We start from the raw sequence: 13646 nt of genomic DNA, 5'->3' as shown, positions 1-13646 counted from the left end.
AGAAACAGAGGCATGAAGAATGACACCCTTCTAACAGGAATGAATAGAAGCTGCTATACCAGTTATAGACATGGACCCTAAAAATGGGACAAGTATGCAGAACTGAGGAGGCCAGACAGCACATGGACAGAGTGCTGGCAAATACTAAGTCCATGACACCAGGGGGATCTGGGGCCCTAGAAAGAGAAGACTCAGTACAGTAACATTTTATTGAGACCACAGCATGCCAGGCTTATCTGGGTGCTGGCCCCCCAGGAAAGTCAGATTGTTCTTACTCTGCAGGGTTCAAGCTGGTGAGGAGACATCCATGAAAACATATGTAAGGACAATATGGGGCAGAGCATGGTGAGTACCTCCTGGAAGGCACCAGTCACGTTCATGCAAGAGACATCAGTCAAGGCCTACCGAGTCTTGTGTGCGTTGTAGATTCTGAGTAAGACATGACCCCTGCTCTCAGGAGCTCATAGTATCCTTGGAAAAAAAACATACTATAAGCTCTACCCGGAGCAAATAAGTAAAACAACGTGGTAGGAGGTGTAAGAGAGGTAACTAGGAGGTGCCCGGGAAGCAGACAGGGCAAGCTGCAGTCTGCTCCAGGAGATCAGGAGGCTTCTTTGGGAGACACTGGAAACATCTTAGGTAAAAAAGGAGAGGAGGGTCCCAGGCACAAGTACAAAGGCACATAGGTGGGGAAAATGTATGGTTCCTTTGGGAACCAGAGTAGTTCCACGGGCTGGTGTATGGAAGGTGCAGCCATGGTATGAGATGAGGCCATTTTACGTTGCTGTGCACACAGAAAAATGACGATATTCATAAACGAATATGAGGACAATTGGAAAGGTTGCTCAGGGCCCAGAATGGCCTATCTCAGCAGACTTACACCCTGTTCAGGAAGCTCTCCTGTAGAAGGTGATGGATTAGAGAACTTTCCACCATGGAGCGACACAATCAGATTTGGGTAATAGGGCTCTCCTGGAGAGTGACAGAGGGGCAGAGAATAAAGGCAAGAAGGGGTCAGGAAGGAGACTCCTGCTATAATCCAGGCAAGAGGCAATGAGGGCTCACATAAGGTGACAGTAGTGGAAATGGAGACGAATTAGAGAAGAGCTTTAGGTTAAACCGACAGGGCTGGTGACTGGTGGGATATGGAAGGAAAGGAGAGAGAGAAACAGGTTGGGCAGGTGTCAAGCAGCACTACTGATGAAGACAGGAAACCATGAGAGGCAGAGGCTGTGGAGAGGGCATCAACGAAGAGGTGGCCTCACAAGTCAGCCTTGCAGTCAGGCACAAAATAGGCTGGAGTGGAAACAGTAGGTGCCAAGGCACAGAGGTGGGCATGGCAGGTGTCCCTTCTGGGCTAAGCAGCAGAAAAGCAGGAAGAAGAGTCACATGAGCACGAGCTACAGTCGGCCTGGCCAGAGCATCCTGGAATGGAGTTCCACCTGCCCTGGCCCTCAGAACCAATCTCAATGGAAGAAGAGTCACATGAGCACGAGCTACAGTCGGCCTGGCCAGAGCATCCTGGAATGGAGTTCCACCTGCCCTGGCCCTCAGAACCAATCTCAATCCTTGGCTCAGCTGCCTTCTCTCTGGGACAGCCTTGAGTGGGAAACAGTGGGTAGCAGGGCAGGGCCCTTCTGGAAGCTTCTCCAACTGGCCTGAATCGCTTTGTGCTCATCAGGGGTCCTAAATGCAGAGTTGTTCCTAGACGCCAGAGTCTGCCCTCAGGCACCTCTCATTTCTGCAACTCATCAATCACCCACCCTGTCTGTTGCTCTTTAGGAACTCAGCATTTCTCTTAGACGTTGAGCCTCAAGAAAAGGCTGTGCTATGGCCCCAGGGGCCACTTCCAGTCACTGCAGTACCGTGATGTGGATCCGCAGGTGAACCATAAGGGCTGAGCTGCGGCTAAAGGCTTTTCCACAGTCGCTGCACTTGTAAGGCTTCTCCCCTGTGTGGATCCTCTGGTGCTCAATGAGGGAGGAGCTCTGTGCAAAGGCCTTTGGACAAACCTTACACTGATACGGCTTCTCTCCAGAATGGATTCTCAGATGTCGGATCAGGGCTGAGCAGTCGCTGAAGGCTCTCCCACACGCGTCACACTTGTAGGGCTTCTCCCCGGTGTGGATGCGCTGGTGCTGAGTCAGGTGCGTGCTCTGGCTGAAGGCCTTCCCGCACTCGTCACACTCGTAGGGCCGCTCCCCGGTGTGCACCCGCTGGTGCTGGGTCAGGTGAGTGCTGCGGCTGAAGGTTTTACCACATTCCCCACACTTGTAGGGTTTCTCTCCAGTATGAATCCTTTGGTGCTGAGTCAGGTGGGTGACTCTGCTGAAGGCCTTCCCACATTCCTTACACTCATGGGGCTTCGCCCCTGTGTGGACAACCTGGTGCTGGGCGAGGTGTGTGCTCCGGCTGAAGGCTTTCCCACACTCGATGCAGGCATATGGTGTCTTCCGAGAATGGGTCTTCTGGTGCGCCTCGAGTGCCGAAGCACTCTGGAACATTTTCCTACACTCGTGACACTTGGAGGACTTCTTCCCTGAGTATGTATGTGCAGGCTCTGTCCCAGAAGCATCCACCAGATCACATTTCTCTTCTGAAGGAGCCTTCTCTTGGGAGGTAAAGTTTGGCCACACACTAGAACTGTTCCTCAAGGCACCAGGTTCACGGCCAGGCTGTTCTGTGGGGGCATCCTTGTAAGGCCCTGAAGTTTTCTGGAAATTGATGTGCTGGGTGAAAGACTTTGTCCAGATCTCTGCTGACAGTCCAGACGTTCTCTCTGAGCTGCCCTCGGGTTCACAGGCCTTGACAAAGGTGGGTCTGAGGGAAACACCTCCCATGAGGGTCTCAGTGACCACATTTGATGGCTCCGACTCTCCCAGGTCACTCTGCTTGCAGCTTGCCTCTGTGAGCTCGGCTTCAGGATCCCATCCTGAAACAATCCCAACCACAGCATTACTACTCCTGCCACACCAAGCCTCCCCAACTCTGCTGAGGGCACATCACACTGTAAGGCGCCTCCCCAACTCTGCTGAGGGCACATCACACTGTAAGGCGCCTCCCCAACTCTGCTGAGGGCACATCACACTGTAAGGCGCCTCCCCAACTCTGCTGAGGGCACATCACACTGTAAGGCGCCTCCCCAACTCTGCTGAGGGCACATCACACTGTAAGGCGCCTCCCCAACTCTGCTGAGGGCACATCACTCTGTAAGGCGCCTCCCCAACTCTGCTGAGGGCACATCACACTGTAAGGCGCCTCCCCAACTCTGCTGAGGGCACATCACACTGTAAGGCGCCTCCCCAACTCTGCTGAGGGCACATCACACTGTAAGGCGCCTCCCCAAGTCTGCTGAGGGCACATCACACTGTAAGGCGCCTCCCCAACTCTGCTGAGGGCACATCACACTGTAAGGCGCCTCCCCAACTCTGCTGAGGGCACATCACACTGTAAGGCGAGATGTGGCCTGTTCCTAACATTTGGCCCCATTTCCAAGGGGGAAGTTTCTTATTTGGTGTCCTGATGACAAAAGGGTGCAGGGCTGTCCTCCCACACCATCCAAAACTGCATCATGTGTTCTGATTTTTCCTCCTCCCACCAAACTCTCTACCTTTCAAGGCTCCCAATTTTGGCTCAAGAATCAGAAGAGAAACCCTAATGTGGAACTAATCTAAAAGACAGCAAGGCTGGGCACGGTGGCTCACACCTGTAATCCCAGAACTTTGGGAGGCCGACGCAGGAGGATCACAAGGTCAGGAGTTCAAGACCAGCCTGGCTAACATGGTGAAACCCATCTCTACTAAAAATACAAAAATTAGCTGGGCATGATGGCACATGCCTGTAATCCCAGCTGCTCAGGAGGCTGGGACAGGAGAATCACTTGAACTCGGGAGGTGGAAGCTGCAGTGAGCCGAGATCATACCACCGCACTCCAGCCTGGACAACAGAGTGAGAGTCTGTCTCAAGAAAGAGAGCGAGAGAAAAACAGAGAGAAAGAAGGGAAGGAAGAAAAGAAACAAAGACAGCAAGAGAGAGGGAGGGTCTGTCCTTGTCAGGAGCCTGAGTGCTTGTACCACTGCAGGCTCTGATCTCTGTGAGGCTGCAGTTCTGTCCCTCACATTCAACACCTTGCCTCTAGGCCTGGATGTGTCCACAGGTGGTAAGTGAATTCTGGCTGAATGAGGAATCAATCCAGATGCCCTTGATGGTGAAAATTTTTGCAAGCAGAACACCAGGTAGACAATGGCTGCTGGGGATGAGAAGGTGATGTACCTACCTGGCCTCTCAAGCCCCTACACTATAAAGTACCGTGAAGGCAGTGTGTGGTGGAGGTGCTCTTGGAGATCATAGTGTGCGTGAGGAGAGGAATGCTTGCGTTGACCTGTCCTGGATGGCTACAAAGGACACATAATCTGGCACATTTAATGGATGGATTCCAGGGAGGAGGCAAAGACAGGTGGAAAACCTGCTGCTCAGGTCCACAGTGGGGCTTAGCAGTGCAGAAACTGTCTCAAACCCAAGCTCTACCATCTTAAGCAGTCCTGCCCTCATCTGGGTCTCAGTTTCCCCATCTGTAAGCCATGGAGGCTGTGCCGCTGGCCTCCCAGGGCCGCTAACCATCATCAGGCTCTCGTCATGTGCTAGGCTCCAAGTACAGTGGATGACTTCCATTGCCTCACCAGCTTCATCCTGCTCTCAGAAGGAGGTACTGCCATAATTCTGTTGCAGATGGGGAAAGTGAAATCCAGCTGACGGAAGGTGTTGACTGACTGGTACAGGATCACACTTAGCTAGCGGCCAAGTTGGGATTTCAGCTCCGGAATCTCCTCCAGGTCCAGAGGCAGTCTCCCTGCTCCCCTGGCCACCTGCTTGGCCCTGCCTCCCCCTTTCTTCCTCCACTCCAGAAACATCACACCACCTGCTTTTCCCAGAATGCACCAGTGCAGGTCACACTGCTGGGCCTTTGACCCCACCATTCCCTCTGCATTTCTGCCTTTTGTCTGAGCTTTTGACAACCCTGTGGGAGGACGGGGCCACTCCCTCTTTCCTCTCCCTGTCTCTGTGACACCTGCTTGGGCACAGACCAACCTCTTCCAGAGAGGCTGTTTCTCCAAGAGCTGAAAAGATCATCCTAACAGTTGCAGTTACCATGTATTTAATGTGTGTCAGGCGCTATTTCAGGTGCTGCACAGGTATTGCCTTGTTTACATCTCTCCTAAACACTAAGGTGGGCATTTTAATTACAATCCCCATTTTACCCAAGAGTAAACTGGGGCACAAGGGAGTCACATGGCCAGGAGAAGCAGTGGTTGGATCTACCGAGCCTTGATGATCCAGCTGTATCCAACCTCCACATTCCCCGGCTCACTGCACATTTTCTGTAGTTTGCCCACCTCCTACCTGTTGCCAATAGGCCAGGCCAAGCCCATCTGAGATGAGCCGTCATTCCCTGTTCTGGACTGTCCCAGAGCTGGGTCTTTCCTGCATCTCACTGGACCTCCCTAGGGTGGGATGTTTGTGTGGGTCTCTCTGAGTAACAGTGCCCACCTGAGCCTGGGGCAGGTCTGACTCGCCCAAATCCTGGAGGCCAGCCCAGAGTGGGCACAGAGAAGTACACAGGGACATCTGGTATTTCTGTCTCCCCTAATCACCACCCCAGGCACCCAGCCCCTCGTCTGGTTTCCTCTGAGAAATAGCCAGTGGCTCACTGTCAGTCCCTGGAATTTCATTGGCCAAACACAAACCTAAGATCCCAACCAGCTCAGTGGGGACTCACACCAGGAACCTCTTATGGTTATTCCCCTGGGGTTTCTACACTGCAAAGATATAAGCCTGGGGCTCCTGGCTATCTTTATCCCCTTTGGAAAGAGAACCTAAAATAAGGATGAAGCTGGGCTAGGTGCAGTGGCTCATGCCTGTAATCCCAGCACTTTGGGAGGTCGGCAGGTAGATCACGAAGTCAGGAGTTCTAGAGCAGCCTCACCAACATGGTGAAACCCAGTCTCTACTAAAAATACAAAAATTAACTGGGTGTGGTGGCGCATGCCTGTAATCTCAAGCTATTCAGGAGGCTGAGGCAGAAGAATCGCTTAAACCTGGGAGGTGGAGACTGCAATAAGCTGAGATCGTTTCACTGCACTCCAGCCTGGGCAACAGAGCAAGACTCTGTCTCAAAAAAAAAAAAAAAAAAAAAAAAGTATGAAGCTAATACAGAAAAACCCATCTCTCTAATACAGAACAAGAGAGAAAGAAGAGAGTTCTGATGCCGTCAACAGATCTTCTGGATATAGCCACATATGATGCCTCCTTACCCTTCTTTGCTTCAGCTAATTTGAGCTGTTTTTGGTCACCTGAAACAAAAGCACACCTGTCTACTACAGTGTGTGAGAGTTCGTGTAAAGTACAAATGTGAGAATGAGGACATGAGGAAAACCAGAGCCCTGTGCTCCCGTGTTCCAGTCCAGGGTGTACCTCCGGTATGCTGTGAATCTGCCCATAGCCCCCCTTTACCTCTCTTGTCCAGCACCTGAGTCATATCCTTCACTAGCACAGCAGCAGCTTCTCCGTTCTTGGGGCTCTGGGCTCCTACCCAGGCTTGGATCTCGGGGGGCAGCACACCCAGGAACTGCTCCAGCACCAGCAGCTCCAGTATCTGCTCCTTGGAGCGCACCTCGGGCCGCAGCCACTGACAGCACAGCTGTCGGAGCTGGGCCAGGGCCTCATATGGACCGGATGCCTCCTCATAGCGGAAGTGCCGGAAGCGCAGGCGTGCAGCCTCAGGGTGAGCGATGTGGTCATGGCTGGATTCTTGGTCCTGGGAGAGGTTGGCTTCCTCTTCCTCCTCTACCTTCACTTGAAGGAAGCTGTCCTCTTCCCATGGTGCTGGGCTCAGGGAGTGCTTGGGGATGGCCATCGGGCAGCAGTGCTCAGTGATATACAGGATGCTGGAGCCTCGGACCTGAGCCTGCAGGAATGTCAGAGCTTCATTATCACATGGAACCTGGGGCCCTGCCTCATGCCTGCAGAGCAGGGGAAACACAGGCTTCGGGCCTGTGAGATGTGAAACACTCTCACAGAGACATAGACGATCATAATAATTAGGACAGCACCCACGTGGTGCTGAGCAGTGTTCTCGGTTACTACTGCTTGCATGTGGACTCATTTAAAACTTACAACAGCCGGGCGCGGTGGCTCACGCCTATAATCCCAGCACTTTGGGAGGCCGAGGCGGGTGGATCATGAGGTCAAGAGATCGAGACCATCCTGGTCAACGTGGTGAAACCCTGTCCCTACTAAAAATACAAAAATTAGCTGGGCACGGTGGCGCGTGCCTGTAATCCCAGCTACTCAGGAGGCTGAGGCAGGAGAATTGCCTGAACCCAGGAGGCGGAGGTTGCAGTGAGCTGAGATTGAGCCATTGCACTCCAGCCTGGGTAACAACAGCGAAACTCTGTCTCAAAAAAAAAAAAGAAAAGAAAACATGATGCTAAGTAAAAGAAGCCAGACACGGCTAGGTGCAGTGGCTCATGCCTGAAATCTCAGCACTTTGGGAGGCCTAGGCAGGTGAATCACCTGAGGTCAGGAGTTTGAGACCAGCCTGACCAACATGGTGAAACTCTGTCTCTACTAAAAATACAAAAATTAGCCAGGTGTGGTGGCAGGCACCTGTAATCCCAGCTACCCAGGAGGCTGAGGCAGGAGAATTGCTGGAACTCAGGGGGCAGAGGCTGCAGTGAGCTGAGATCACGCCACTGCACTCCAGCCTGGGCGACCGAGCAAGACACCCTGTCAAAAAAAAAAAGTATCCTAGGGCCGGGCGCAGTGGCTCACGCCTGTAATCCCAGCATTTTGGGAGGCCAAGGCGGGTGGATCATGAGGTCAAGAGATTGAGACCATTCTGGTCAACAAGGTGAAACCCCATCTCTACTAAAAATACAAAAATTAGCTGGGCATGGTGGCACGTGCCTGTAATCCCAGCTACTCAGGAGGCTGAGGCAGGAGACTTGCCTGAACCCAGGGGGCGGAGGTTGCGGTGAGCCGAGATTGTGCCATTGCACTCCAGCCTGGGTAACAAGAGCAAAACTCCGTTCCAAAAAAAAAAAGTATCATGAGAGTGACAGTTCAATTAAAAAAAAAAAGCCAAACACAAAAGACTACATCTTGTCGTATTTCACTGATGTGTCCAGAATATGCAAATCCATAAAAGCAGAAAGCATAACAGGGTTTGCCAGAGGCTGATGGGGGATGAAAATAGGGAGTGGTTCCTAATGGGCACAGATATTTCAGGATAAAAATGCTCTGGAATTAGATAGGGGTGATGATTGTACAACCTTCTGACTGTACTAAAAACCACCAAATTGAACACTTTATTATTTTTTTTGAGACAGAGTCTTACTTTGTCACCCAGGCTACAGTTCAAAGGCACCATCTCAGTTCACCGCAACATCCACCACCCAGGTTCAAGTGATTCTTCTGCCTCAGCCTCCTGAGTAGTTGGAATTACAGGTACCTGCCACTATGCCCAGCTAATTTTTGTATTTTAATTTAATAAATAAATTAACTTGTTGAGATGGAGTTTTGCTCTTATTGGCCAGGCTGGAGTGCAACGGCGCCATCTCAGTTCACTGCAACCTCCACCTCCTGGGTTCAAGTGATTCTCCTGCCTCAGTCTCCTAAGCAGCTGGGATTATTGGCACCTGCTACCACGCCCGGCTTCATTTTTATATTTAATAGAGACAGGGTTTCGCCATGTTAGCCAGGCTGGTCTTAAACTCCTGACCTCAGGTGATTCGCCTGCCTCGGTATCCCAAAATGCTGGGATTACAGGTGTGAGGCATGGCATCTGGCCTAATTTTTGTATTTTTATTAGAGATGGAGTTTCACCATGTTGGCCAGGCTGGTCTCAAACTCCCAGCCTTAAGTGATCTGCCTGCCTTGGCCTTCCAAAGTGCTGGGACCACAGATAAGAAACACCATGCCCAGCCTGAACACTTTGAAACAGTGGGTTTTATGATATATGAATCATACCTCGATAAAACTTTTAAAAAATAATGTCAGCTGGGTGCGGGGGCTCATGCCTGTAATCCCAAGCACTTTGGAAGGCCAAGGCAGGCGGATCACAAGGTTAAGAGATTTAGACCATCCTGGCCAACATGATGAAACCCTATCTCTACTAAAAATACAAAAAAATTAGTTGGGTGTGGTGGCACCTGCCTGTAGTCCCAGCTACTTGGGAGGCTGAGGCAGGAGAATAGCTTGAACCCAGGAGGTGGAAGTTGCAGTGAGCTGCGACTGTGCCACTTCACTCCAGCTTGGAGACAGAGTGAGACTCCATCTCAAAAATAATAATAATGTGGGCTGGCCATGATGGCTCACATCTATAATTTCAGCACTGTGGGAAACTGAGGCAGGCAGCTCACAAGGTGAGGAGTTTAAGACGAGCCTGGCCAGCATGGTGAAACCCCATCTGTACTAAAAATACAAAAACTAGCTGGGCATGGTGATGGGCGCCTATAATTCCAGCCACTTGGGATGCTGAGGCAGGAGAATTGCTTGAACCTGGGAGGCAGAGGTTGCAGTGAGCAGAGACTGCAGCATTACTGGGCACATACATCCATAATAACAAGTTTGTTTAACACGTCCCCATTCAGTGCCTACTCCATGCCCTGCACCGTATTAGGAATGCACATATCAGGAAGACATGGGTCCTGCACTCAGTGAGCTCAGTAGAAGGAGACAGACCAACACATAAGATAATCACTGTGATGATGTGGATGGGTATACTGTGCAGTAGGAATATAAGAAAATGGGAACAGTTGATGGGAACCTACTGGGTGACAGGTCACACCAGCCTTTTACATCTGTTATACCATTGAAGCCTCACCACCACCCTGTGAGTCAGAATTACCACTCCCATTTTCAAAGAGGGGGAAACTGAGCTGCCAGAGTCATCTGTGCAGTAGGAACACAGCTAGGGTCTCAACTCAGGCTATCTGTGGTCTTTCGTCCACACTCACAACAGCCTTTCCAATCTCTAGAACTGAGAGCACTGAATACTGGTCAGGGCCACCAAAAAGCTACTTTCATGTACTATTCATGTATTGGTGAGGGCGATCAGTGAGAACATTTTCGGCAAACAATTTGGCCGTATGTTGTTAAGAGCTTTAAAATAGCCATACTCTCTACCTCAGTATTAACTCTACTTCTCAGAATCTAGCCCCATTTCTAGATGGGGGTGCTACTGACATTCAGAGGGGGATAATACTTTCTTTTTAAAATTAAAAAAATTAAAAAAATATTTTTTTTGTAGAGACAAGGTGTCCTTATGTTGCCCAGGCTGGTCTCAAACTCCTAGGCTCAAAGGATCCTCAGGTGATCCTCACCTCGATCTCCCAAAGTGTTGGAATTACAGGCATGAGCCATCACACTCTCCCAAAAAGTTCATGTTTTTAATGATATGACAAATTGCTTATGCTACAGTGAGAGTAAAAGTCAGAATGGGCTGGGCATGGTGGCTCACACCTGTAATCCCAGCACTTTGGGAGGCCGAGGCGGGCAGATCATGAAGTCAGGAGTTCGAGACCAGCTTGGCCAGCATGGTAAAGCCCTGTTTCTACTAAAAATACCAAAGTTAGCCAGGCATGGTGTTGGATACCTGTAATCCCAGCTACTCAGGAGGCTGAGGCAGGAGAATTGCTTAAACTCGGGAGGTGGAGGCAGGAGAATTGCTTAAACTCGGGAGGCGGAGGTTGCAGTGAGCTGAGATAGCGTCATTGCACTCCAGCCTGGGTAACAGAATAAGACTCCCATCTCAAAAAAAACCAAAAACATAAACAGGGCTGGGCATGGTGGCTCATGCCTGTAATCCCAGCAGTTTGGGAGGCCGAGGCAGGTGGATCACGAGGTCAGGAGGTTGAGACCACCCAGGCCAATATGGTGAAACCCCATCTCTACTAAAAAAATACAAAAATTAGCTGGGCTTGGTGGCACGAGCCTGTAGTCCCAGCTACTTGGGAGGTTGAGGCAGGAAAATTGCTAGAAACCTGGAAGCAGAGGTTGCAGTGAGCCGAGATCACGCCACTGCACTCCAGTCTGGGCGATGGGGCGAGACTCCGTCTTGTTAAAAAAAAAAAAAAAAGACTCAGGGCCAGGCGCAGTGGCTCAAGCCTGCAATCCCAGCGCTTTGGGAGGCTGAGGCAGGTGGATCACGAGGTCAAGAGATCGAGACCATCCTGGTCAACATGGTGAAACCCCGTCTCTACCAAAAATGCAAAAAAAATTAGCTGGGCACCGTGGTACGTGCCTGTAATCCCAGCTACTCGGGAGGCTGAGGCAGGAGAATTGCCTGAACCCAGGAGGCGGAGGTTGCGGTGAGCCGAGGTCATGCCACTGCACTCCAGCCTGGGTAACAAGCACAAAACTCTGTCTCAAAAAAAAAAAGACTCAGAATGAAAAACTGTACAGAGAATTGAGACCTGTCTATATACCATTCCTACCTCCCCCGAAAAAGGCATTAAAAACACTGGAAAGTATTAAGTTATCCTATACATGGTGGGTTCTTCTGAGGTTGTGGGGCTTTGAAAGCTACCCTTGCTCTTCCTCCCACTCCCACAAATGATTCCCTACATCCGTGGGTGACCATGCTCAGCCTTTCCTGGTCATTCCATTTGCTTAATGCCTGTTTATGGTATACCTGCTATAGGGCACGTCCTGTGTACTGTGGCTCCAGGTCAGCACAGCCTCTCTGAGGAAACAGTACAGAGCTAGCAAAGAGTTTTCCAGGGCGCTCTGGGAAGAGGACTGAGCCTACTACCCGGTATCTGGGATGACACCTGAATAAAGTGGCAGCTAAGATAAAGCCTGTTGTATCAGCACTTCATTCCTTTTCAGAACTAAATATTCTGTTGTACAGTTATGCCACATATTGCTAACCTATTCACCAACTGATGGCCATTTGGTTGTTTCTACTTTTTGGCTGTTGTGAAAATTGCTGCTATCAATATTGGTGTACAGGTTTTTGTATGGGCAAATGTTTTCTTTTTTGTGGGGGGCAGAGTTTTGCTCTTGTTGCTCAGGCTAGAGTGTAATGGTAAGATCTCAGCTCACTGCAACCTCTGCCTTCCGGGTTCAAGTGATTCTCCTCCCTCAGCCTCCTGAGTAACTGGGATTACAGGCCTGTATCACCATGCCCGGCTAAGTTAGTAGAGACGAGGTTTCACCATGTTGGTCAGACTGGTTTCGTTCTCCCGACCTCAGGTGACCCGCCTCAGCCTCCCAAAGTGCTGGGATTACAGGCGTGAGGCACCACACCTGGCCTGGGCAAATGTTTTCAATTTTCCTAACGTATACACCTAGGAGTGGAATTCCTGGATGATACAATAACTCTGTGCTTAACTTTTTTTTTTAGATGAAGTCTCGCTCTGTTGCCCAGGCTGGACTGCAATGGTGCTATCTCAGCTCACCACAACCTCTACCACTAGGGTTCAAACAAGTCTCCTGCCTCAGCCTCCTGAATAGCTGGGATTATAGGCGTGCGCTGCCATGCCCAGCTAATTTTTGTATTTTTAGCAGAGGTGGGGTTTCACCATGTTGACCAGGCTGGTCCCAAACTCCTGACCTCATGTGACTCACCCGCCTCGGCTTTCCAAAGTGCTGGTATTACAGGCGTGAGCCTTGCATCTAGCCATGCTTAACTTTTTAAGAACCTACCAGGCTGTTTTCCAAATTGGCTGCATCATTTTGCATTCCCACCAGCTGTGGATAAGGGTTCCCATTTCTCTACATCCTTACCAAGGTATTTTATACTATGGTAGTTCTGCCTTATCTGCAGGGGATGTGTTCCAAGACTCCCCAGTGGATGTCTGAAACCACAGAGAGTACTGAATCTTATAGACACTATATTTTTCTTATATATATATATATATACACACACACACATGATAAAGTTTATAAGTTAGGCATAAGAAATTAAGAAATAGTAGCTGAAATAGCTCAGTTGGGAGAGCATTAGACTGAAGATCTAAAGGTCCCTGGTTCGATCCCGAGTTTCTACAGGTGTTTTCTGAGTTCTGCCTAATTATTACTCCCTCATACAACACTTGCACGTGAATCCCAGAAGCGTGTATATCTCCAATTTTTCCAGTCGGGCATGGTGGCTCTCTTTTCCACCCTGGAACACCTGTTCTGGAGAAATCCCTCATGACAGTCTCTGAAATACATTTTTGTGAACCAGCCTCAGCCTCCTCAGTCAACCTCAATTCCTATCAGGTGAGGTTCCTCATGCACAGCTGTTTAACCAACTAAAGAGGGTGGTTCTTTTCATTTCTCACACCTGACTTATACCAAGCCTGACAATGGTACCTACCTCAGAGGGTTGCTATGAGATGACGTGAGGCGATTTATTACCAGTGTCCAGCACAGGCCTGGTGCACAGTAAACATGCAGTAAAATGTATGGATTTCATAGCCCCCTGTCACACTTAAACACACGCTGGAGGAGATATCCATAAGACCAGCTGAGCGACCACTAGTCACCCAATTTCAGCTGCAGACATCGCAATGCACAAATCCTCTCTCATACACTTGGTAAAGTGTGTGTGGGTCACCCAAGTTTTAGTCTCCCTGAAAAAAAATCTCAGTCAATTACAT

At 50.1% G+C, this 13646-nt stretch overlaps 1 protein-coding gene and 1 non-coding gene across 7 annotated transcripts in view; one reads left to right on the top strand and one right to left on the bottom strand.

Moving 5' to 3' along the window:
* Positions 1-194: 194 nt before the first annotated feature.
* The window catches only part of ZSCAN22 (zinc finger and SCAN domain containing 22), a 29653-nt gene continuing 16201 nt past the window's right edge, over positions 195-13646 (bottom strand). For 3 of the 6 annotated variants that reach the window (XR_013531165.1, XR_013531167.1, XR_013531166.1), the window contains 3 exons: positions 6511-6964; positions 1539-2932; positions 195-1442 (listed from right to left, as the gene is read on the bottom strand). Coding sequence is in view for 3 of the 6 variants with exons in the window: in XM_008988828.5 (XP_008987076.2) it covers positions 1854-2932; positions 6511-6913 (1482 nt within the window). In the remaining 3 variants the exon portion in view is untranslated. Of the gene's footprint in view, positions 2933-6510; positions 6965-13646 lie in introns of all 6 variants that reach the window. The other 3 variants (XM_008988828.5, XM_035286146.3, XM_078361040.1) reach the window with 1 other exon arrangement.
* On the top strand, positions 12980-13052 carry TRNAF-GAA (transfer RNA phenylalanine (anticodon GAA)). Its single transcript has one exon. It is a non-coding gene; the product is annotated as a tRNA-Phe (tRNA).

Source organism: Callithrix jacchus, chromosome 22, assembly GCF_049354715.1.
Source record: "Callithrix jacchus isolate 240 chromosome 22, calJac240_pri, whole genome shotgun sequence".
NCBI classification, from domain to species: domain Eukaryota; kingdom Metazoa; phylum Chordata; class Mammalia; order Primates; family Cebidae; genus Callithrix; species Callithrix jacchus.
The sequence above is the reverse complement of the archived record's forward strand: the minus strand, read 5'-3'. Positions and strand labels throughout refer to the sequence as shown.